Source organism: Vicugna pacos, chromosome 2, assembly GCF_048564905.1.
Source record: "Vicugna pacos chromosome 2, VicPac4, whole genome shotgun sequence".
NCBI lineage: Eukaryota > Metazoa > Chordata > Mammalia > Artiodactyla > Camelidae > Vicugna > Vicugna pacos.
In genome coordinates this window covers 1,324,775-1,351,362 of record NC_132988.1, presented here as the reverse complement: position 1 = coordinate 1,351,362, position 26,588 = coordinate 1,324,775, and the positions used below count along the sequence as shown (strand labels likewise).

The 26,588-nt window shown below is 41.5% G+C and overlaps 1 protein-coding gene across 5 annotated transcripts in view; it reads left to right on the top strand.

The window, feature by feature from the left end:
- Positions 1 to 26,588, top strand: part of LOC140688692 (trafficking protein particle complex subunit 9-like) — a 175,171-nt gene that overhangs the window by 137,598 nt on the left and 10,985 nt on the right. Inside the window, exons 1-3 of one of the 5 annotated variants that reach the window (XR_012063419.1) lie at positions 20,245 to 20,371; positions 24,091 to 24,161; positions 25,801 to 25,896. Coding sequence is in view for 1 of the 5 variants with exons in the window: in XM_072948359.1 (XP_072804460.1) it covers positions 13,477 to 13,519 (43 nt within the window). In the remaining 4 variants the exon portion in view is untranslated. Of the gene's footprint in view, positions 1 to 12,333; positions 12,457 to 13,476; positions 13,702 to 20,244; positions 20,372 to 24,090; positions 24,354 to 25,020; positions 25,238 to 25,800; positions 25,897 to 26,588 lie in introns of those variants that run through there. The other 4 variants (XR_012063434.1, XR_012063423.1, XR_012063425.1 and 1 more) reach the window with 4 other exon arrangements.

Sequence of the window (26,588 nt, the reverse complement as noted above, 5' to 3'; positions counted from 1 at the left end):
TCTCAGCCTGATGAGGTCTTCAAAGGAGAGACACCAGTGAGAATGTGAGGCAGAGTGGCATAAATTAAAATTGTACATTTTCACAAATGTTTTATTCTCAGGTAATGACTTTAAAGGTAATATTTTTTTAATTTAGTGCTTTGTGAGAACTAAAAACAAAACATTTAAAATAATTATTGTGCAAGAGAGAAGTGGTCTTTGAAAATCCAACTGTTGCTAATGATTTTACTTGTTTTTTCTAGTGGTGTTTATTTACTGAAAAATTTCCAAACACTGAATTTGTTTTATGTAGTCTTAGTATGAAAGAAAACTTTGTCAGTGAGTATTGTAAGTAAAATCCTTACTCTTTTCTTTCCTGATGATGAATATCTTAGTTGTTTACATGGCTTAAGTATATTTCATCATTTGTGAAATTTGAGTAATATGGTTTACCTTGTCTGACTGTGAGAGCTGGACGCCTTGTATACAAAGCACCGTAGAGGTGCTTAATAAAAATGTGCTGTCACAGTGACTGATACTTTAGAAGTATCAACTCTGAATACTAAAAAGTGTAGCTTATTTCTGATGCATATTCAATATGTATATATATGATATACATGAATATGTCTTAAAGTAACAAGGATTCAGTTATTTTTTTAAGTGCAGTATGAAGCTTTAATGAAATCTGTGTCATTCTAGTGAGACAGGGACTACTTAAATTGCCTTAAGCAGACGACCTTGAAGATTATTTACACAGAATGTGTATTGTTACAACTCAGAATTCATGTTGCCGTGTAACCATCCACTCAGACATTTAAATTCTTGGGATTCTGACCAGAACCATTAAGTTTAGTCAAATCCATATTGATCATTTTCAGGGAATAAGCTTCTCTCTTTTGTGATTAAAGAAAATTTTGATTTATTTTTCTGCACTCTTTTCAGGTTTTAAAATTTCAAAATTTTGATTTGTCATGTCACTTTTTTAATAGAGAGAATAAAGCTCATGCTGTTTTAATATGTAAATAAATGTTTTTGTATTTCAACAAACTTGTATGATTTCCTGGCTCTTTGAGAAGTATTTTGCAAGATACTTTGATTACCTACTGTTGGAAGAATATAGACGTGACTTTTATGAATATAGGCGTAGTACAGTTCTGTTGGTTTTTACTACAGTGCAAGACATGAGGCCTAGGAGAGCTTTCCTGCTGATTGCCAGGAGGACAGATCTCAGTTCTCAGTCTCCCCTCCTGTAAAATGAAGTAGCTGGACTGGATTCTTTCCTCTTCTAAGATGAGCTTCCATGAGCCTATGTCTTTTGTTTATATTTAGGAGTATTAGCAATATCAGATTAAATACTGAATACCCCTCCCTTCCCCCGAAGCAAAGTGCAGTATATGCTACATAAGCTTCTAGTTATCTGATTCTCGTTTCTCATCCTACAGTCAATTTTTGTGTTGCATGTTTCCCGGCAACCTGGAAGGTCTTTTTAGCCATAGGTGGCGCTGTTGCAACTTCTTACAGTCTTAATTTTCCTATTTGTAAAATAAGGCTTAAACAATGTGATTTTATTTTGATTTCTTTGCTTAATGCTTCAGAATAGCACAATTTCCATTATGTCTTTCTACCTGGAAAAATTTTTCTGCTTATATCTTACTTTTATTCTGTCATCTCACTGTGAACATTTCAGACTTGCTCTGCAAACAATGGCAAAATCGGCCTTTTCTTCTAGTGTTAGAAACCAGTGAGCCTGGATTTTATAAAACAGCTAGAAACTGCCTCTGGAGCACCATAAAGCTGAAAAGTGTGTTGAGTTCCCTGAGTATTGACCCCGCCGCTGTGTGTTAATTGGTGGCAGTTGATTTGGTACATATATGAAGGAGTGTAGTTTTTTGACTTGGGTTTGCCTGCACGTGCTGCCACTGAACCACGTGATCCTGAGTCAGCTCGTTCTGAGTTTTCCCCTCGTCTGTGAGAAGGGGACGCTCATATCTGCTTTGTAGAATTGTGAGAATTAGTAATTATGTAACGTGTTTACCACAGTGGGTACATCAAGAGAGCTCATAAACTTTAGCTGCTGTTTTGTGTGAAGCCATCATTTTATAGTCTTTGGCAATTACAAAGAAACAGGAAAATAAGAAAAGCTGGTTTTATGATGGAAGATATTTGAGGAGGTTCCATAATTCCTACACCCATAATTTAGCATCGGCAGAGTCAGAACTGTTACACAGTCGCCCTGAACCAACTTTAAGCCACAGAAATTTTTGTTACTTCATATATGTTGGGGCCTAAGAGGAACCAATACTTATACACATGTTGTCTCCAGCAGCCAACTGAGAGATGACAAAGAAGAACAGGCAGGTGATAAATGTCTCCTTTATCACTGATGAAGCTACGTTCTCCATGAACTTCAGGGCTGTGGGTAAATGAGTGTCATGATACTGTGTCCCAGAAGTAGAGACTCACCCTGTCCCAGGTATCTCTGGGCCACAGCAAGCCTTCCCTTGAGAGAATCTGCCCCATCATGCACAGGGCTGTTCTTCCATGGAGCTGAGCATCCAGTGTGCTTCCCAAGGGTGGCCAACACTGGAGGGAAAGGAAGAGTTTCACATGCCCTGCTTTCTCCCCGGAATCACAACTCAATCTATTAATGTGAGGAGGGCTAGCTGTGGGCCAGGGGTCAGGGCTGTGAAGGGAGAAGCACTCTGCATGGCCCAGAGGAGTGGGGAGGAGGTATCCCTTCCATCAGTTTAAACAGGTGGTGGGATGGAACAGAAGGGTGCACCCCAAGAGTTTATAAAAGGAGAAATAAGAATTTCCTTTGGGTATTAGTCTAGCCAGGAAACACAGAAGATGATTAGGAAGGAGACTTGTAAACCACTGTAATATTAATTTGACATTTGTTGAGCACCAAAAATGTGCTACATTCTTTTCTGATCGTTTTACAGAAATGAATCCTTCAATCTTCTCAACAAGCGAGTAAGGAAGGTTTGATTGTTAACCCAGTTTTACAGTGTGGAAATTGAGGCACACAGAGGGTAAGTTGGCCAAGGTCACAGAACTAGTAAGTGGCAGAGCTAGTATTTTAACCCTGGCTATATGGTATTGTGGCTCCCAGAATGGGCTTTGGGTGTTTAGATGTATCTGCACCCCTCCATTTCTGTACGTCTGTGCATCAGTTAGCCCAGAAAGGACAGGGAAAGGAGAGATACAAAGGTGCTCACAGTTGTGTCTCGGCAGCTGTCCAAAGAGTACACCGTGATTAGCGTTAATTGTTTTCCAGGCAGCAGATCTGTTGATATAACAGAAATTTAGTCCATTGAATTAATCTAGAAATCCTTCCTGCTCTGCTTCTGTCCACACTTGCCATGTGACTGCCTGCCCGTGATTGGGCCGTGGAGGAGAACATATACTCATGGTTGAACTCTGATATTGCAGTCTGGTTCATAGTTTCACGTCTTCTGTTACATTAATAAGTTAAATTTCTGGTTTTCTTGCATCAGTGTCTCATGAGTTTGGTTAATGTGAAACTAGTCCATGGGAGCCCAGGTGTTATGATGGTATAAATTTTTAGCACGTTGTGGCACTTCTAGCCGTGCAGACCTGACTGGGGGATGTATGCCTTTCTCACTGATTTCTTCCAACAGCAGGGTCCTCTCTCGGATGTGAGGCTGGGAGCTCTGAGTAGCTCAGTCAGAGGCCAAGTCCACCAATCAGAAAATTATGAAGTACCTGGAAGTGGGTTTAATAAAATAAAGGGCTTCCAGGTACTCCGATGGGCTGTTCAAGAAATTTGGTGAAAAGCTGTCCACTGTCTGTGGTTTAGCTGCTTCTTTGCTGTTGAAAAGTCTGGAGTAGATGAAGGGATTTTAAAAAGCAGAAAGGAGTGATTTCAGGTGGTACATCCACACCGGTGAGAAGTGATGAATGACCGCCTGTGTGAGGCATAGACAGAGTCTTACAAACTTCATAAAACAGCTTCAAATGCTCTGCCATCTGAGTGCACTTCATATGGGGTCCAGTTCATCACTGGTCACGCTGTGAGGGCAAGTAACTGATGATGGCAGAAAGGACACGGAGGCATCGAAAAGGTCTCAGTCATGTTCCTTGTTTAAAGAATGTGGCACAGTGTATTATATTTGAGCTGGTTTTTCACTGAACAGTTTTTAGTGTTTTCTGGGACTCCCCAGTGCCCCAAGGTTCCATGCAGCTGGGTGTTCCCTCATTGCAGCTCCGTCAGCCCTTGCCCTGGGCTGACGTGGTGTCACGGGGAGCAGGACGGTCAGCGTCCCCGGCTCCTCTGAGCTCCGTCTCCTCATCCACAGAGCCGGGTTTCTCATCCGTGTCTACTTAGTAGGGTTGCTGAGAATCACACGTGATGGTTATCACGTGTGATTTGTGGTTGTCTCTGCGATTAACATATAGTCAATAATTGATAGAAACTCTTGTTTTTTTATTGTAATTGTGTCTCCTAGATTGCAGTGGTTTTTAGTCTCCGTTTTTTTATAACTTTACTCATTTTTAAATATGCCCTTATTTTATTTATTTTTTTTTTTGAGGTACTGGGGACTGAATCCAGGACATTGTGCATGCTATGCAGATGCTCTACAACTGAGTAATACCCACCCTCCTTGTCTACACTTAAAATAAATATTGCAATACACAAAATAACTCTTAAACTCCATCATGGGACCTGGTCTCTGTATAGGCAATTGAACACGTATACTATTTCAATAAGAATAAATGCTGTTGAGACATACATTTCTAAATCTGTTAATGTGCTTAAAAACGATCATAGCTAGTGATAAACACGAGACTTGGATCCAGTACTTCTTAGGGTATGTTTTGCCATCATGGGAAATTACATTCTACCGAGAAGGCTAATTGGGTCTCTTTGATATTTGGATGGTTTAGCAGGTGATCAAGGCTTTCCAAAGCTGACAGTTTTGTATTTTAAACTAACTACAAAGTTATCTTCTAGAAGATGGAAATCCTAAGTTTGTGAATTTCCCAGTAATCCAGGGGGTATGTGTCTGTGTCTGTGTCTGTGTGAACGTTTGTGTGTGTGATTTCAGGAATGTAGAAATAAGTTCCATATAGACTTCTGATATCTTTCTCTTCCAGTTCAAGGTTTAAGCATATACTTACACAAATAAATTGATTTTCTTTTGTCATTTGGCATATTGGCGGGAATAAGAGGTTCTCATACTTGTTTCAGAAGGGTTGGGAAGCATGAGCTTAGAAAATGGGAGGAGAAAGAGGCAGGGAGGCACTTCAGACTTTGTGCAGGATATGAGAAACAGTAGCTTTCCTTTTCTCTTTTCTTCTAAAGCAAACTGGCACTAAATTGTAACACACTATTACTCAGAATTGCTTTTCTAATCAGAGACAAGTGCCTCAGATTTTTCAAGGCAACATGAATGATGAAATGTGTTTTAGCATTTATCTTTAAAAGTAGATTTATTTCTCAAGTAAAAGACTAGCCTGTTTCTTCCAGCGGCACAAGAAATTCTCATTGATCTATGTACATGATCTATGTGCTTACTTTCTTTGGGTTTTTTTTTTAAGTGCTTGTTTCATTGTGGTGTGAATGAATGTTTAAAATTTCTGGATTTTGATCTTTAGAAAATGCTGATTTATCAGAACTGTTAAAAACCTGATTGTTCTTTGGTCCTTGTTTGGTGGGGCACCCTATTGATTACTGTTGCTGTTAAAGAGAGAAATTCTTCCTCTAGCCTGCAGATCTTTAAGTGTATGGTTTGCAGTATGCCTTTAAGTTTCATTGAATGCATTGAACATGATTGTCCAGTGAATTTTGAATTGACTCATAGTAATGACTTTGCTTTGTTTCTGTGGACTTTGCTCCTCTCCACAAGAGCTTGAATTCTCTGTTGCATTTTGTATACGTGTTCTTCACAGTGGAAGAAATTTTGCATTTTTTACAGAGATGGGTTTTCCTAACCCCTCTGAATGCCTTCTGTAATTGATACAACAAAAATCTGTTATTTCAATGCTTAATTATTTCATAAACTAGTTTTTGGCTTAATCAGAAACAATGACAGAGTGATAATAAAAAATAAGAAAACTTTCATTCCTTTGAAGAATAGAAATCAGGTGGTCAGGCTCACCCATGCTTTGTGCCTGACACACTTAATCTCATGTCATTGTGTATCATGATTCGGAGATGGAGTTGCTTCAGGTTTATTGATTTTTGTTTTAACATTTGTGTTGAATTCTTTCTCCAGGCTTATGTATCCTTTTGGGTTTGTTGAAACTGTAGAAGGGAAACAAAAGCTTTTTTTGGTTTCCGGAGGCCTGAGTTGCTGATGATAAAGAGTTGAGGTTGGGCTGAGGAACAGAGTGACACTCCCTCTCCTCCCAGCTGAAATTGATGAACAAAGAAATCAATTAAGTCTATCGGTATTTGACCAATAGAAGTTAGCGAGCCCAAACTGGCTACTTATGCCCAAAGAAAGTACTGATTTCACCTGCAGAATTAGGTGCTTTACCAAGAAGCAGCAGCTTAGAGCAATCAGAAAAATCAGTCCTATGATGAGATATAAAATGAATATAATAACTTTAATTTCTGAAACTTTTCTACATTAAGTTGTGTAGAGCTAAAATTAAGTTTCAAGCACCAGGAGTTAACAGTGTGGGTGGTTCTGTATGATGATTATTCAGGAATGTGCCTAGACTCTGCTAGAGTGGCTGAAGCTGGCAGGAAAAGGCCCAGAGCCAGGATTTGTCACCCTAAGGTGTCCTCCATAATGGTTCCATGTGGGAGCCCATGATTGGGTTAACAAATTGTAACAGACCCCAGCCTCCTGTCAAATTTAAGAAGAAAAAATATGCTTAGTAACTGCTTTGCAAGCAGGGGCCTGTGCATCCTCACTCCTGTCTCCTTGCCTTAAAAACAGAGATAATGCTTTGCTTGCATAGATGAGGTTTTAGATAGCACTCTGCTCATCGCAAAGCAATGACCCAGGCCCTCAGCTCTAAAGGCTGGGCTTGTGTGCAGTTAGATAGTCTATTTTCCTCCAAACAAGGACCTAGCTGGTCTGGTGGTCTGCTTTGTAATTCACATGTCTAAAGTATGTATCTTAGTCCCCTCACCCCAGGACTTCCCTAAAGATACACTAAGCCTTTGTACTCATGGTGGATTCTACAATCTCTGTCTCATCCTTCTTTCCCCAAGTACCTGCTTACTATCACACAACTGTTAATGACGTTTTCCTTTGATTATACACAATAAATATGGGAGCATTTGAGAGGCTCGTGGAGTTGGGTCCCTACGCCCTCTCGCTTTCTTGACTTTTTCCACAGAGTCTTGAGTATTCATTCCCTGTACGTAAGATTTCTGCCAGCCAGAACCCACAGTTCCAGGTGAGAAGGATGCAGGCTTTATCTCTCCTACCCGAGTGAGAGAGAGTAGAAAATTGAGATCTGCTCTTCCGTGGTCCCTTCCTGCCCCAGGGCTACTCCAGTTCACCTGCAGCCTTCTGGCCTCTGCTCACAGGGCCTCTGTCCCAGGACTGACAGCAGCCTTTTTTTCCCTGGTAAACATTTCCTGTGCCTTTTAGAAGTTGCTCTCTTCTCTGCAATACAACCCTGGCAGATGTGATGGTGGTAAGCGTGCTGGTGGGTAGTCACTTGGGGACACCCAGGAGCCATGCTGATTCTCCTGAGTCTCTTATTCGGGGTTACAGAACTGTCGAGCACCGGAGGAAGCTCATTAACGTGAGGCCAGCTCAGCATTGCATCTCTTTCATTTTATTTTTGAATTTGCAGTGGAGAAATTATTTGTAGCAAACTGTTCCAGATTTTTGTCTGCCTGCTTTCCTCACCACCATTTCCTTGTTGACTCTGGTGCTTGTTTTAAGAACCAGGTTTCTTCTCTGGTCATTTCTAGCAGCTGGGCTTGCCGAATCCTTGATCTGCATTTGAAGCAGAATGCTTCTTCGTGATGTCAAGCTGATTTTCCTATTTCTGAATATTTCGTTTACACTCAGCAACAATTTCAAGTGAAATGCTCTTGTCGAATTCTGTTAACCCACAATTGCCGATCTCCTGCTTTCATGCTGAGGGCAGTTTCTTCTTCCTGTAATAAAAGTTAGCAATTTGCATTTACTATTTGAAGGTTCTGGCCCTAGGTGCTTTTGTCCTTAACAGTTTTAATACAATTCACCCATTAAAATGTGCAGCGGTTTTTACTCAAAGCCCAGAATTGTGCATCGCAGTCAATCTTAGAATATTTTCATCCCCCAACAGGAAGCCCTGTATGCACAAGCAGTCATTCCCATCTTCCTCATCCTCCCCCAGCCCCAGGCAGCCACTGTTCTCTCTCTGTGGATTTGCCTGTGCTGGACATTTCATGTAAAACAAGTTATTTCATGTAAATGGAACTGTCTATTGTGACTGACTTCTTTCACACTGAGTAACTTTTTCAATGTTTTTCCAGGTTGTGGCCTGGGTCAGTACTCTATGCTTTGCTATTGCTGAATTATATTCTACTGTATATCCGGGCCCCACTGTTTACCCATTCATCAGGTGACAGTCAGTTGTGTTGTTTCTGCTTCTTGGCTGTGTTGAGTAATGGCGCCGTGAATACTCCTGTAGGAGTTTTTACGTGGACATTTGTTTTCAGTTCCCTTACTTGTGTGACCAGAGAGCAGAAATGCTGGGTCATTCATAAACCAAATGTTCAATTCTCTGAGGACCTGCCAGGCTGTTTTCTAAAGTGGCCACGCTGTGTTACGTCCTCACCAGCAAGGGCTGCGTGCTCCGCTTCCTCTGTGTCTTCATTAGTGCTTGTTACACATTTTTTTATTATAACCTATTGTAGTGAGTGTGAAGTGGTTTCTCCTAGTGGTTTTGACTTGATTTCTTTTACAGCTAATGATATTGAACATCGTTTGATTGTGCTTATTGGCCATTTGTATATTTCCTTTCAAAAATACATTTTCAGATACTTTATTCACATTTTAATTGAGTTCTCTTTTTCTTGTTGAGTTGTGGGAGTTTTTTTTTAATTGAAGATACAAATACTTAATCAGATAAATAATTTGAAAAAATTTTCTCCTCTCTGTTGTTTTTTCACTTTCTGGATGTTGTCCTTTGAAGCAAATTTTTAACATTTGATGAACTCCAATTTATCACTGTTTTCTTTGTTCCTTGAGCTTTTGGGGTAATATTTAAAATCTGAGGTATTTTATTTAAACTTTTATATAAAAAATAACTTATTTCTTAGGACCTTTCTAGGAGATGGGTGCTGTTGTTGTCCCCAGTCTATGGATCGGAGACTGAGGTGCAGAAAATTTCACTGACATATCAGTGTCACAGGTACCCAGTGCTGTGGGATTTCAGACCCTCATGTTTGTCCCCAGCAACTGTGCTCTTCACCACCATTCTCCACTACTGCCTGGAATAGTTAATGAAAAAGTTTTACCTTTTTAGATTTCTTGTTTGTTTTCTCATTGGGGACATCACCTCTTCATTTTCCTTGTAGAGATCTGTGTAGGTTTATTTTAGGTCTCATATACTTATTTATTACTCAGTCTCCAGCGATGATTGTGCCTAGTTGATCTAATCAATTCATGCTCAAGTCTTTCCTGCTCATGACACTAAAAACAGAGTCATAACTTACAGAATGCTCAAAGAAGAATGTACTTGAGTGATTTTACTTTTTTAACCAATCAGACCAATCAAATAAAAACCCCGGTGTTGGAACAGATTATAAGCCCTCCAGAATAGGGTCACTGTCTTCCTTGTGTTTCATTTATTTGGTCACAGTGTCTGGATAGTGCCTTGCTGTCCAGCAGTTTTGTGAGGATACGGTGCTCTTGAATCATTGTAAGGACAGAATTTTGACAACAGACTGTGTTGTTCATTTCACGAAGGAAAAGATCATATAGAAATACTGCTCAGATTTATTTTAAAATTAAGCTTGGTATTTTGAGAAGGGTTCAAGAAACCATACAAAAATATTTTTCACTAATTTTAAATCTATCTTAGACACATTATGCTTACATAGCAGAGTAACTTATCAACTAGTTTTGACAAGAGGAGTGTATTATTGATTATCTATTTTAGTTGAAATATTCTACCTGGGATAAAGTAATCAGTGCCCATAAATGAACAAATATGTTTGTATTTCTATGCAACATGGGAGCAGACTTCATATGTTTCTATATAATATATATGACTGTGTGTTTTAATCTGTTAGTGTTTTTATGTTTTTTCAGCAATGTTGTAACTTTAGAATTCTTCTAAGGAAATCACCTCCAATTCTAGTGCAGTTTGTATGGGATTATGCATGGTATTCCACTGACCCCTCAGTGAGGAATTTCCTCTCCTATTGAGTTAGTAGCAGAATTAAAGGAACTGTGATTTCTTGGCCTTTGCTCTCCATGTGCTTGCAGTTGGCTGTCAATCAAGATTTTCCCTTTCTTGAGTTTTCATTGTTCAATTAGAATTTTGGAAATAACAATTAATATGTTGCAACACTCTCCCTAGAAACTAGATGTGTTTGTGCTTTTCAGTTTCCAATTTATGAAAAATGTAAATGCACTCTTGTTTTTAAGTAGTCCTTTTTCACTAGATATTTGTTTACTTCTTTATAGTTTAAATATTTTTTTCCCAATGAATGAATCGGTTTGCATGTTTTAAATGATACCTTAGTTTTTATTTTTCTTATTCTAACAGGTATATTCGTTGTACAGAATTTAGAAAATAAGGATAAACACAATAATAACTTAAAAATGGCCTCAAATCTCACCTGGAGATACAGTTGTAAGGTTTGAAATTGAGAATTACATGTCCTCTCAAATTGTTCTTCTTTTTCTAGTACGTTTTGGCTACTGAGATCCTCGAATTCCCATATGAATTGCAGCAGCAGATAGTCAGTTTCTGCAGAGGAACCCGCTGGGATTGTGATCGAGTCCACATTGAATATATGGATCGCTCTGTGGAGCATTGCCATCCCAAGAATGCTGACATCTGATCCAGGAATGTGCGTGGTGTGTCTGTCCAGGTATTTAGGTCTTCTTTAATTTTTTCTCAGCATTGCATAGAGTTTACATTGTATTATTTTACTTTATTTTTTGCCATTATACTGAGGACAATTGTGCAAGGTACCGGGATCAGAAGTGTATTGGAGCCCCGCAACTTGCTGCCACCATGGACGCTGTGCTCTTGCTTCACCCACTGTACAATGTTGCACAAAATAGGACCTAGTAACTCTCTCTTGAAAGAATGATTATATGATTGCTGGATGATGCTTGAGAGTCCTTGTGATGATATCTTTTTCCCAGACTTTCCCCTCTTCTTAACTATGCCCTTTATCTTCCTTTCCTCCAGCCTGTGTTTCAGCCTGCCTGTGGCATTGATTTTCCTTGTCTGTGGACTCTTTCTTTCACTAGTTCGTGATAATGTTACATGTGAGATGTGGAAACTTGCTAGATGTCAAGAAAGAGCAAATCCATTGCATGCTAGTATTTTTAGAGTGTGTTATTGTATTATTGATTGAAATTAAATCAGGCTGACCCATTGAGCCATCCCCTGAGCTCTTTTTGCCTTCCTACAGGTGATACTGCTTTCGTTGTTGCATGTGCCCTTCCCCCAGACTTGGTTTTGGAGTTGAGTAAGTCACCATCACTGGAGCTCTCTCTTTAAAAGATGAAGAGAACATTTGCTCCTTCTCCCTGTTTGGGGACTTGGATGAGATGAGGGACAAGATAAAGAATGGAGCCCCACCTCATTCTGACCCCCGCTGTTTCCGTTCCTTTCTCCAGGGGAAGAGTACAATTCAAAAATATAAAGATTTTGAGCTAATGAGACAGACAAGACAACCTATCATTTATTAAATACCCTTTCATGCCAGAAACATATATTATACACACAAAAAGCACATAAAATACGGTAGTACTGTGGTTACAAACGTGGGTCCGAGTTCGAGTCCTGGTCTGGAGTGAGAAGTCCTGTGAGATGGAGAATTGGTAGGTCGGCTTAGCCTCTCTTGGACTTGTTTCCTGTCCTGCAGAGATGGGGCTCGCTAGGCGTCCCTCCCACGTAGTGGTGCTGAGGGGTGTAAAAGACGCGTGTGGGCAGACCGAGCACAGCTGCTCTTTCCTCGTAAGTGCAGGATAGCATAGCTTTTGCGGTGACGGCTTTATGACCGCCCCGTGTAGACTCTCAGTGCTCCGAAAGGATGCCTTGTGTTTTGGAGATGGGATTCTCACGTCTGTAAATACCCAAGGATTGTGTTATTGGGCCCTGCTGATTTGAATCTATTCTTTAGAAAGTACATAATGTAGGTATATTTTTCAAACATGCATGCTTTTTTTCTTTTATTATTTATAGTTCTACCCTCTCATCTCTTGGTTTGACTTTTCATGGAATCCAGGAAACAGTCCTAAGCTACCTGCCTCTTCACACTTCTCCGTGGTGGTTTCCTTCCCTGACTAGAAGAGGGTTTTGCATAGAAAATTTTGTTTGCTCCCCTTCTCTTGGAGTCTCTCTGTTTGTCTGCCCATATCTCACCTGTCCATCTGTCCATTTCTCTACCCACTCATTCTTCTGACTTGTTCCAAGAAGCATTTCAGGCAGCTTACAGGAGAACAGCTATCAAATAAACAGGTGAGAAAATGGGGCCAAGTTCAGACAGTGAGGCTAGGAGTTGAGCCTGTGTGAGAGTTGCAGGCGTGAGACACACGCCTCTGCCTTGTGACTTATAAGATAGACAGTATCAATGTGCCTGATGCTCCCAGCAGACACAGGGAAACAGGGTTTGTGGGAGATGCTCACTGGCTGTGAAATAAATAAGTGGCTTAGGAGAAGCCCAGCCTTTCCAAGTACTAAGGCTTAGGAGAATATTTTAGTGTTTTCCAAAATCAGAGTATTGCATCTTTTCTTTTTCAGAGTTTTATGTATAGTTGGTTTACATTCTAAACCTGGAAATTTCTCCAAAACTTCTGCCCACGTGAGTCCCATGACTCGGGAATGGGGTGGTTCTGCTCATTGACGGATGTTGTCCAGAAACGGAAAATGACAGCCTCAAAGGAGCCTGGGACTTATCAGTTATGTTTTGTCAGTGCTGTAGATTTCAGAAAATGCTTTCACCGTTTCTTTCCATTTGAGGCAGCAGCGTGCTCTCTTACCAGCATCAGGAGCTCAGGGCCACGGGATGGTGGGGTTTGACTGCACTGACGTCAAGACAGCTGAGCTAGTCACTGCAGGCTTGGTGCTTTCACGTAGTGCATTTCATGTTCTTTAATAGGTTTCAACAGGTAGTTAATTAACTGAGTTAATTAACGTTTTATAAATATGAAGCTTGTTTGAAAAGACAGTCATAGGCAGAATATAAGTTGTGAAGTCTTTAAAAACGGTTTCATTACTGAAATTTCAGTAGGGAAAATCCAGTTTATCTTATTTATGCCTCTCTTTAAAAGTAACAAAGAAAGAAGACAGAAAAAGCAGATTTCTGTTCTTCCTCTCGGCTTGCAGGTGCCCTCACCTCCAGTGGCATCCATCCAGACACCAGCACTGACACTGGCCGTGCTCAGAACTGCCTCAGCCCTGAAGACACAACTGACAAGTAGAAGGGGGCCGCGCCCTGTTACAGCAGGTGCTCTCACTTTGTGGGTCCTTATGTAACTGCGTGGTGTTATTCAGGATTGCCTGTTCCACATTGTAAGACGTTGCTACGGTGTCTCCTAGTTATTTGTTTCCGTAAGTACTCGTGTATTTTTTCCAATGTGTGGAATATCTAAAAATGCTTTTTTTAGATGAAAAATAGCGTGTATTTAATATAAAAGTCTGAAAAAAGTGTCAAAAGTGTCTATCCTGGTCCCAGTACTCAGAGATAATAATTAACACTTTAACATCTATTTTCTGTTCTTTTCATCAGTGTGTATTACCTCTGTCATAAAAACCAGCGAGCAATGTGTGCCTGTATACTGTGTGGAGACCTCCATTTTCCATTCGGCTTATTACACATTTTTCTACAATATTCTATCTCCCCTGGCATGATTTTTAATGACCAGTATAGCATTCTGTGTTGTGGAGGCATCGTCCATTTTATTTGGACTTAAATAAACTTTTAAATTCCAAGTATACTTATCTGAAATACTGAAAAGAGAACTGTGGTGGTACCGAAAGTCCCCTACTTCCCTTCCCCTTTATTCCAGAGAGTAAAAACTGCTGACAATGTGGAGTATATATTTCATGACCTTTATGCCTATGTCATATATATATACACATACATACACGTATATGAGAAATCTATGTATATGTGTGTGTATATATGCTTTATTGAAAAATGAGACCATACTATATGTTTTCTGCAGCTCGGTTTATTCACTCAGGTATATATCATAGACGTCTTCCCCCTCCAGACTCACCCGGTCCTTTCAGATAGAGTAGAGGGGTTTCCTGATGTGCAGATTTGGTCTCTTGTGTAAGGACACCTTTCGTGGGAGAGTACTGTGGACAAGGCCTTGGACCACGCCAAAACACTGGAACTTTAGTGCCCACAGCTCGCCGTGATTAACCGCATCATTGTCTTGATGGTGGACACATAATTTTTCTCCATTTTCCACTGTCAGAAAGGGTGTCTGACTGCATCCTTCTTGTACAAACATTCCTGTGATCTTGTATGAGTATTTCTTTAGTTCAGGTTTCTGGAAATTTAGTCCTTGGATGTGACAACTACATAAATCACAGGCTCCTTTCAAGTGAATCTAGAAATTCCTTCTCCTGTGGGGAATGAACAGATGTAGAATAACTTATGTAACCAATTCTCTATCGCTGGATATGATTTCACTCCAGCTTTTCTTCTCACCATTGTAAACAGTGCTGTGTAAATACTCTGATGAGTACATCATTTTGAACTGATTTTTTTTCTAAATGAAACGATTCCTAAAAGTGGAGTTCAGCCTCTGTGTACACACGTTTTTCTGAGTTTACATATCCATTGACATGTCGTCCTCCAAAAGATCGCTCACAGTTTGTTCTCTCAAAGATGGACACTAGCTAGAATATCTTTTAAAAATATTAGCCAATATGATGAGCAAAAGTGCTTTTTTATTGTTTTAGTTTGCACTTGATGACCAGTGATGTACTGAGCATTTTTCACTCATTAGCCATCTGACATTTAAAAAGTGAATGATCCCTTTTGTCCTTTGCACACATTTAAGTGAGGGAGCTTCTTGTTGCTTTGTGACAGCTCTATGTATATTATGAACATTAGCCCCTTGTCTTCATCAACATGTATCACAGAGCTTTTCCTTGTCATTTCTTGCCTTTCATTTTGTTTAGTAGGTTCATTTTTGTTGTGCCCCAAAATAATCTTAAGATAGTAAGGGTCTTCTTTTTGGTATTATCCTTGATATTATTCTTAGAAATTCTTTCTTATAATGGTATAAATCCCTTCTGTAGGTTTTTTTAATCTCTAAGATGGAGATGATAATGGTACTTGTCATAGTGAGGAGAAGTTGAATTAATATGAGCAAAGGGTTGTATTTGCTGTTATTAGTACTTTCTAATATTCACATCACTTTCTGTAATTTTTCTTGTGGTCATTATGACTGGAATAGAATTTGTTTTTTCCAGGGGATTCTCTGATTGTCCCAAGACAATTATTTAATTAATACTTTGCTCTTTAATTTGAAATCCCACCTGTAAAGAATACTTATGTACACTAGACTCTCTTTTTGATCTCATGGTTTATTTCTGTCAATCTTACTTTCTTACACTAGCACTATATCTTACATAATGTAAAAATTTATTTAATATATGACAGTGCAATTTTTTTGATTCTTTTTTCCATCCTTAATTTTCTTGGCTAGTATTATGACTTTATTATTCCTGAAAATTCTAATATAATTTTTTCAAGTTAAAAAAAAAGATGTGTTGTCATGGGATTTTTTAGTAATTTTGAATTATCTTTAGGAGAACGTACATCTTTACAAAACTGCTTTCCTCCATACAAAATGTTGATGTCTCTACTTTCACACCTCTTACTTTACCCCGCAGTACAGTCCTGTAATTTCTCCATGTACAACATGGGCGTTGCTTTTGAGTTTATTCCAGATTATTGTTGATGTTTTTGTTAATTTTGTATGTGAGAATTTTTTGCTACTATATCTTTTAAATGTTAAAACTGACATCAAGGAAGGCAGATTCAGTTTGTAAATACTCACTTTGTAACTTGTCATTTAAAATTGTAAGTATTAAGTACTTGTTCCAGAATCCTTTCTTTTCTGTTTTTAAAAATTTGTTTCCAAGATTCTCAAAATGGTCATAGCTAAGTAGTATAGGTGGGGAGACAGATGGAGAGATGTAGTGTGGCTCATGTACAAACTGTGAGCACTTTCATGGCTGCCTTAATGCTGGAAAAGCTGCTGAAGAGTCCAGGTTAAAACAAGGGTGGCTTTGTATGCAGTTAAAAGCCAGCTTTCCTGCCTGTATGGTGAAGCCTGGTGGGCATGGCAGGTAGATGATCAAGGTCGCATGGAGGTTATTGGCTGCACAGAGCGCTGTGTCTGAGAACTGGAGACCATCGCCATGGGAAATTCTTGGTGCCTGGAATAATGCAGAGGAGCTGGGGAGCCTGTGTGTTAAGGATTTTCCAGCCCTGGGAGTGGGAAGATCAGAATCTGCATTCAGATCTGAGTTTGAATTCATCCTCTTTAGTTTACTTGTCCTCTGACTTTTGTCAAGTTATATACCCTCTTTCACTTCCTGTTTTCTTGTCTCTCAAAATAGGAGAATTACAGCCTGCTGCTAGAGTGTTTGATCAGGGTAAATAATTTGTGTCTATAAGATGCCACGTACAGTCACAAGCTCAGTGAGAAATGGGCTGTCGCCTCTTCTTCTGCAAATCAGTGCTTGACAAGAGATGGGGGAAAGCCAGTCCCTAATTTGTGTGTGATGCAAGTAGGAACAAAATTAATGTCTTGCCTTTCCCTAGCAGTATTCTTACACCTTTGCTTCATTTACTTCTTTCCTCCATTCCTTTCCCCTTTCCCATCCTCCACCAAAAGAGCCTGAGACTCTCTCAGAATACTAGTTTCAGATTACTTTAAAGATTGGCTCATCCTCATGAAATGATAGTAACATAAAAAAATCTGTGCACATCCCAGGATACATTGTATTTGATTTACACACACACACGTGCACACACACATACACAATCAGGCTACCTCCCACTTGCAGAGGGAATAGGACCACTTTTTCTGAGTTTTCACTCACTGAGCATGAGAACGGTGTCTCTTACACAGACTTTCACCAGGCTTCGTGCATGGTGTTTTTAATTGAATTTCTGATTTGTAGCCATAGATATAGTCTCCTAATAGAAGAGAGAAATTGGAGACATAGACATTCTGCTGAGATCTTGGTGTCATCATATTTGAGTTGGAAAGGACTTAAGACAGCATAGAGTCGTAACATTTTATGGGTTAGAATCCATGATGTTGTAACTTGGACAAGAACCTGGATCTTCTGCCACCTTGTCCACAAGGGTGAAGAGGAAACTGGGCAGGGGATGATAGGGATCCTTCTTGCTTGAGTTCCATGTTCTTGCTAGTTTTCATTGCTCAGCTGCCTTTAGTTTATGTCCATGAGGCCTCGCATGGGAAGGTCACTCTGTCCTGATAGATTGAGTTTCTTATCAGCAAAAAGCTCTGGACCCACTCATATTTCCCAGAGTTTTCTGCTGACCTGCTGACACTTTATATAATTGAGACCTAAGAAACTACTGAATATAAAATCTTTATTGTTATCGTTTCCCCTCGACTTCCATAGGAATGGGGTGCTGTCTCAGGCTGTCTAAGGCTAGATCTGAACAAAGATAGGGTGATAGGCTGTGCTGTTGGACCTCCACAGTCGAAGGGGATTTCCACCTTAGCTTTATAATCAGGCAGATGAGTTCAAATCTTGCCTTTACCAGTTATTATCTGTGTGACTTGGGGGAGAAACTGTACTTTTTTGTGTCCAAATTTGTTTATCTGTAAATAAGTTCAGTATTTATTTTAAGGTTACTGTTTTAGAATTGAATGAGCTAATTCCCTCATTTATACCTAAAATAGTGATCGCATGGTTCTGTGCTGGTGCCTTGGTAGTTGATTACTAAGGGACTCGGCAGTGAAAATTGGGGTGGGGGACCCCTGGATAATAGAGCTTATATTCCACGATATGCTTGTAAAAGACTGGATGTGCAGTGGATTTTTAGTAAATATCTACTCCTTTCCTAATCTGCATTGATTGTTTATATAACTTTATACTAATATATGAACAATTTTTATTGCAATTTAAATATCTTTGTAGTATTTACAATATCTAGCTATAAAAATGCATGAAATAAAATGATTTCACTTTTATTTTCTTTTCAATAAGCAAAACAAAATAAAATAGAAAAGAAAAAATTTTTGAAAGAGTAGAAATAATTTTATTTCTGTGGAATCAGTTCCGTATAATAGGTTTTTTGTTCGTGTTGTTAAACAGCATATGAAATTGATAGGTTGTGACATACTGGAAATGAGGAAACAGTGGAGACATACTACCTCTAAGGCAGTCATTTTGTTACCAAGTCCAAACTCGTTCTGCTTGCTACATGACAGGCCAATAAGTCGGGAGATGAGATGTTGGAGTAAGGAATAGTGACTTTATTTGAAAAGCTGGCAGACCCAGAAAATGGCATATTGATATCCAGTAGAACTCTCTTCCCCAGGGGAGAATTCAGTCTCCTTTTACACTAAAAAGCCGCAGGGATGTGGCTGGTTGTTGCAACCTTCTTGCTGTACGAATTGTTTGTCCTTGGAATCCTTTGTTCCTGCAGCTGTCCATGTGGGTCAAATTATGGTGCCCGCGTAAAACCTCCAAAAAAAAAGAAAGGTTATTCTCTATTTTGCAACTTGCCATCTGTACATAAGTGTAGAAGAGCTAATATCCTTAAAGATCAGAGCCCGGAGAATAGGCCCTCCTGGATATTTCATGCTAAAGGCAACTGTCTTTTACAAAAGGTGCAGAGATAGCAAGTCTGAGCCTAGAAAACAAGGTACAGGTTTAAAGCCAAACGAACATATCTAACATGGAGTGAAATTTGTTCTTTTCTATTACAATTTCTTTTTCTACCTCATAAAAAATTTTAGTTAGAAACATGAGCAATTTTTTATTTTTGCTTCTTAATGGAGGACTACAACTAAACTTTACTGAGCAGGGATGCTGTGCGTGCCTTGGGGTCACAGCAAACTCTTGTTGGGGGTGGTCGACCCTGCAACATGCCTGATGCCCCATGAGTGTTGATGAGGGTCCCCCTAACCAGGGGCTCTCTTCAGGACCCACCATATGGGCGTTGACCTCTGGCACCTCTTTTTCAGCTGCAGGAAATGTTTTCAGATTCTGTGATGGAAAAATAACTCCAGCTGGGGATAATCAGGGAATAAAGGAAGAGGAAAAGGACTTGAAGTAGAGTAGAAGAGAAGGACAGAAGATCAGGGAGCCTGGGGGCTTGGCAGCGGGGCCTTGGGAGAGAGAGGAGCAGAGGTGTGGATGGGACCGGCTACGGAACCAGCACCTACACCTTTGCCCGCACCCAAGCCACACAGCTTTTAATTGGGCCCAAGATTCTCTCCTGTCTGGATGTCACCCTGGGCAGAACCTTGAGAATCGAAGGTAAGGGGTGGGCAGCACTCCTCTAAGGGATCACTGAGGACTTTGGTCTAGTCCACAGTGCCTTTTCTAGTCATGTGCCTTCACCTGTTCTTTATCTCAGGATCTGAGAAGCAGGAGCAAGGAACTCAGGGAGAGATCCAGGAAGACATCTGACTGTGTTAAGAGACTACAGTCACAGCGACACAGGGAGCGAAGACACTTGCAGCAAAGTAAAATAATTTCACAACTATTGCACAGAGCTGCAGGTGTGAGAGAGCCTAAGCCTGTCTCAGAGTGCAGGGGACAAGCGGAATGGAATGGTAAAATTAACACTGACAATTGAAATTTTGTTAAATAGCCTGCTACTGTTAATTTTATCACTTGAATCTATGCAGGTGTATTTCTATGAGCATTTATAGGTTCACACAACCACACCAGCCCCTCTTGCCCCCATCGGGGATGGGATTTCTCAATCAGTGCCCCTCCTGCTTGCGTGGGCCACGCTGCGGGTCCTCGCCTCGGGCTGGACTTCTACAGGACACTGAGTCCCCGAGGCAAGGCCTGGGATACATGACAGGAACATCTGTGCTCTTGGCTGAGGGCCTCCGTTTCCCCCTGCAGTGTAAGAATGCCGGTGACTCAGTTAGAAGCATGCATCCAAGCCGTCCTTCTGTGTCATCACCATCTAGAATCGGTGCCTGAATCTTCTGAATTTCTGCAGAATGTGGTTTACAATCACCCTCAACAAGTGAGTGTGTGTCCTCTTTCAAGTGGAGGAATTACTGCCATTTTCCTGGAACTTACTCACCACTAGTCCATCTGATTTTTCTGTGCTAGGATTCAGTATGGCCTGCTAATAACTCTGCAGTCAGATCTAGAAACCCTGATGAAGAGGATTATTTATTTTCTTTCTTTATATGATAGTATTTTACTTTCAAAATTCTGATTTTCAGTTCTAGGAGGAATTTTTTGGGGGGTTGGAGAAACAACTTTGCTCTTACCATCTTTGTGACCTGTTGCTATATGCATCTCACCTGTCTTCTGTCACTTGTGAGGCGGTTCCATTTGTGACCCTGTCCAGGTTGTTCATATTATAAAACATAAAATCTGTAAAAGTACAGTCCCTTTTACCCTGAAGGCATTCCACAAATACTCCTTTAATCTGGGTGTGGTTTTAAGAAGACACAATCATTAGAAAATATACTAGCAGGTTGCCAGTGCAAAATCCGCAAATCAATAGTCTAGCTCAACAACTAAAATCTTTCTAATCTACCTTGGATTTGTATGGATAAGTGATGTAGTTTGCTAAGAACACAAGACCAGGTTTAGAATACAGGCTGGTGCAGCTCAGCAGGTCCTCCCAAGCTGATGCTCTGCCAGAGTGCGGGGTTGAGGGACGAGGGTATGTCCTGCCCTTCCTGAGCTGACAGTTTCATGGCAAAGACCTTCACCAGGTGAAGAAATTGAAGTTTCTTCTAGAACAGTGGGTCTGAAAAGAGTCCAAAAAGCGCAGGAGTGACACAATCCCATTTGTCTCAAGTAGGGGAGAGTGGCTGTGGGGCCACTTGGGAGACTCATGAGTCCAGGTGGGCAGTGTTGTTGGCTTCCACTTGATCGATGGGATGGTCAGTGGGTAAAAGCGAACAGATTGAAGGCATGTTTAGATGGTAAAGAGGAAAGGATCAATGATTTCTGTGAAGGTAGGATGGAGTAAGGCCCAGGTTTCTGGGTGGATTAATGAGTTAAATAATGGTCCTGCTGTGTTCTGAGGAGGGAAAGCAGCAGAGGGAGTTCTGGGGGAAAACTGATGAGTTCAGCTGTGGGTAAAGTGAAAGGCTGTTAGATGTGTGGTCTGGGAGCTCTGGTGAGAGCCAGTAGTGAGTAGGGGGCGGGGAGAGAGACTTTCAAATCATTTTGTCTTCTGAACATACATATAAGAATGAGTAATGACATAACCCCTCTATATTCTGGATTTAAAACCCAGTAACATTTTGCTATATTGACTGCAGGGGTTCTTAATTTTTTAATAGAAATAAAATAAATAGAAACAAAATAGTGGAGTTAATGAACATCTTAGAGTTGATGTGTGTCCTTGTATGTATTTTGGTACCTCATCTGTTTATAAACATAATCTACAAAATGTTAACGTGCTTAGCATAAGGGTTAAACAGAGGGAAGTGACACACACTGTTGGGGGTTGAAGCTGATCTTCTTGGGCAAATTATGTAGCCTCTCTCTGCCTTAGTTGCATCTTCTGTGACTGCCCCCGGGCCCCTCATCACAGCTGATTTCCTAGACTAGATGTTGGGAGGGAGGCTGCTGAAGGGAGTAAGAGGTGGCAACTGCTAGGGACACTGAAGAGAGAGATAAAAACAGATTAAAGCTGAGAAACTGAGTGCTAATACCCTCAAAGGAGAAATAACCCCGCAGTGTTTTGAGCCACTTAGCGTAAGGGAAAGAAAATCATGTGGATCCAAAGCTCTTGAGCATACGAGTATTGTGGCTGGGAGGGTGTCATCAGAAAAGGGTTGAGAAAAGGCCTTTTGGTTTCCCTTAACGTTTCCAGTAAGGATGAGGCGCAGAAACAAAAACCACCCGCTTCACAGTAGAGGGTGCTGTTTTGTGCGAAACTGACCAAAAGTTGGAAATCAGTCATCAGTGGTGCTGGCAAATGAAGAGACTTCTGGATTGGGTGGGGCACTTGCTGTGACTTCCAGGTGACCTGCTGGCTGGGGTCTGTGAGGCGGGCAGTAGGTTTGCAGTGTGACCTGGGCATAATCCCTGGCTCTGAGGCTGCTGATCTGACTACCAGACCTGGGCAGACACAGTCCTAATGGGGATGCTCGGGATGTGGCCTGGGACACCTGCCGTGCTGAGGGCGAGAGGAGAGCTCCCCTGAGGGGGTGACCCTGTGAAGAGTAGAAACGTCCTCCTGCAGGGGAGGAAGAGCCTCTGAGCAGCGGGCCGGATACAAAGGCAAGACCAGCCTGAGCACAGAGGTTTCGGGGAGACGGAATTAATACAGTGGCCCGAACAGCCTTTTTTCTGAGAAACTGGAGGGAAAAGATGCTGCAAATGCAGGCTAAGTTCTGACCCTGTGGTGTGTCATGAGTGATAGGAAAGGACTGTTCAGGCAGGCACGAGAGAACCCTGTGGGTGTCCCATTTGGGCGTCACACAGGAGGGAGGAGCAGAGTTATATACTTTGCCACTTATTAGCTGTGTGATTTTAAGCAATATCACCCCACCTCTCTCTATATATATCTTCATCTGTAAAGTGACAGAGTGACAAGCTCGTGTCATCAGAATGCTTAGTTTAGCTCTGATCCTCTTTGTCCAGTCCTGTCAGTGTTGCCTTGCAAGGTTCTGCAGCGGCTGCTCTTACCCTGAGATGGGAGGGCATAGAAGGGCATTGTAGCACCCGAGGGCAGGAAGGGGTCGCTTTAAAAGCAGACATGTAGCCTACTGCAGCTGCAGACCTGCAGGCAGTTTGGTTGATGGTCGTGGAGGGGACTTTGGAGGCCTTAGCATCGTCTTAAGACTTCTTTTCCCTTGGGGACCGGGTTTGCCTTTGCAGATTAATGCTGAAGATTTGGGCTTCTGGCAAAGCTGTTTTCAGAGATGGGTATATACGTAACATATCATATAAAATAAAATGCTTTTATTTAATATGTGGGACTTCGCAGCTGTTGGGAACAGCTCTGTTGGCCTGGTATCCACGGAGGACACTAGGGGTCAGCAGAGCGTGCGGGAGGGCAGGTAGCCCGCAGTGCTGCTGGGGTGTTTCTCCCCAGCAGGATGCTCTGCTGAGTTGACTCTTCTCTGAGTTTGGTTGCCAGAGGAGCAGACAGCAAATTAATGAGTTCTGGAGGGATTGTATAATGACAGGAAGAAAGAGGAACCCTTAGATTTTCGGGACTAATACATGCTTTTGGTTCCTGATCCAGTGTGTCCCATTACAGAATTGATGATTTGTGTCTATTCTGGGACTTCATTGAAATAAAAGTTCAGCCTAATGTTAAGGGCTATGTTTTATTTGTCTGGAGGTCTCGAGCCAGGATGACATCCTCTCAGATCACTCTGAGGGACTGCTCCCAAGAGTAGGGGAGAAGCTAGGATTATATAGGAGCTTTACAACAAAGACCAGGTAGTTTGAACAATAAAAAATTGCTTGTTATCTAAAGAAACCCAGGTATCTCAAGTTCAAGAACTTAGTGCTTTTCAATAAATGGGAGAAAGCAAACATTTGTGCTCACTGAATATATTCTTTAGACAAGCACCTAGCTATCTAGGGCCAGTAATCTGTCCTTCCTTATTCTGAGTCTGCCCAGAGGGCACCATTGTGAGTTGCTGCAGGCCTGTCTTCACTGGGAGGTGGCGGCAGCCGCTGATGACTTGGTTTCAGCATTCTTTGTTTAGTGTCATGGTTGCAGTATTTTCATTCACATTGTAGTATTTTCGTTCACAGAAAATTATAATATTACCCTTATTATGGATAATCTGGAAACTTGGAAAGGAACCGAGATGGAACTACTGCAGGTAACTTCTACTTTAATAAGCCATGTGCAAACATGAACACGGAGGAAGCATACAAAAGGATTCAGTGGTGAATGGGAAGGGTTTCTGCACGTTACAGGAGAAGGTAATGCTGAATTCCTCTTCTTTGTGGGCAGGGACGTGAGTCCAACTTTCCTTTCTGAAGTGTTTTCTAAGAACTGTTTATGGTAATTAAGGAACATAGACAAACAGTGGCACACATTGCATTTAAGAGCTGGCCGGCTTCAAACTTGGGTATTGGACAGGTGGATTTCATAGGCAAGTGGTCAGGTGGATGGGACAGAGATGGAGCCCAGGCCTGGGCCCATATTCAGGTTGAAATCGCCATTTCCACACCATAGCGCCTTGGACTAGAATGTAACCACTCTTAACCTGATGGTGAATCTGTGAAATGGGTATGATAATATTCGTTTCTTCCTGGGATTGTTGTAAGTTCTAAAGAGTATTATAGCACACATGAAGCACTTAACACACTGGCACTTAGCAGTGTACAATTTGTGCAGCCACCACGCTTGGCGTGTGTCAGAGCCTTAAAGGCAGCATGTGTCAGTTGAGGATGCACTGGTAGCCCCTTGGCTAGGTTGTGAATTTGGTGATTTCCTTTAATACTTGTAACTCTGTGTGCCATGGGCTGTTATTTTCATGGACAGATGAGGAATCTCAGGGTAAAAAAGACTATGTAATTTGTCCAAAGTCAGACCATAATTTTGGGTGCAGGGGCCTCGGTTCAGCATGGGCCCCTGGGACTTGTGCCTTCTCCGTTCAGCACCAGAGCCAGATGTGGGCTCGGCTGTTTCCCTGCCCAAAATATCCGGCAGGCCGCAAGACACAACTGGCCCCGTGCTGCTTGAGCAAAATCTCCGGAGGAGAGGCAGTTACAAAAGGGATCAACATAAAAACAGACGACAGCAAACTGTGATCAGCTCTGAGAAGGAAAGGAACACGTCTCGTCGTGCAGAGCTGGGAGCTTTCCCGTCGGGCTGCTCTGGGGGCGTTCATCTCAGCTAAACAAACTCTGCTGCTGCACCAAGGCAGGAAGGCAGGGCGCGTGTGGCCAGGTAGACAGGGACTCATTGATCGTGCTCTTTCCCCATTAAGCGGCAGCTGTCACGGGCACTTAACTAATAAACAGATGTTGGCCATAATCATCACGCACTTTGCTTGGTAGTTTTATTGGCGCCAACTTTGAGAGGAGGTCATTGAAGCTGGAAGTTTGCTGCATGCCCGTGATTACCATGGAAATATTCCCACTGGTCTTTCAACCTAGACTGCTGTGGCTGTCATGTTCCAGCCTTGTGAATGGCATCGTGTAGCTTCTCCCAATTGGCCCAAATGACTGACATTGATATTCTTAATTCGTAGGAAATGGTATGTGACAATAAGAGAAAAAGATAGTAAGAAATTAGAAAAGTAGAAAATATCCAATTCTTACCCAGCTGGGGGAGAGTACCCTGTGTCACTCACCCCAATCACTGCCTGTCACCTCCTCCCTGAGGACTCCATGTTCAGAAGCCACTCTGAGCCTTTGAAGAACATTTTGCCTCATGACACTTTTGACTAAGACCTGCGACCTCTCTGTCCCTGGTTAACTCTCCCTTAAAGCCATTTAAATTTCTTGCAGGCTCCTCCGCTCAGATGTAAGAATAGCCTCTTTAAACTTCTTGATGCAGCTCCTAAATGAAGATCTTGCAAAGGAAACCTATCCAAAACCTTGGAGGTATTCACATAGTGACTGTAACCTGAGCATTTTGTGACGTTCAGAATCAGAGGGCTGGGAGACTCAGGAAGGCCTTTTTAAGTTAGAAAGGGGAAAGAGAAAGGACTCAGGCTGTTTGAGACTGAAATATCTCGGTCCCAGCCAGCAAGGCACCAGTGTTCAGGATGGTGTGTGGGGAATGCTGAGTTCTCACTAAGAAAGAATTGGTGGGATGGGAGGGAGGTCTTTTAGTTACTTAACTGGGGAAGGAAAAAGTGGGCTGAACATTTCCTGGTTGAGCAAGAGGATTGTGACATGATATGCTTGTATTTTGGAGAGAAGGGTTTTGTGGAGCCAGGCCTAAGGAGAACGCTCTCTGACTGGGGAGTCAGCAGAACAAAAAAACACAGAGAACGGGGCAGACCCCAGGGCCACTGATGGGGCAGAGGCTGCCCGCCAATTGGAGCCCTGGAGGCTGCTTCTGTCCCTTAGCTGGGGCCTCAGAGCTCCTTTCACAGCCCAGCCCTGTTGATACAAGAGAAAATATGAGGGGTATGAGAAGGGCTGTGTCCCAGGCTTTTGTTGAGCCCCTGGGATGTGCCCCACCAGATTTTGTTCCTTGGCTTAGTGCAGTAAAGAATTCAAGAGAAAGCCAGTGTTGAGTAAAGGTAGATTTATTCAGAGAGATACACTGAAATGCAAGAGAAATGTCA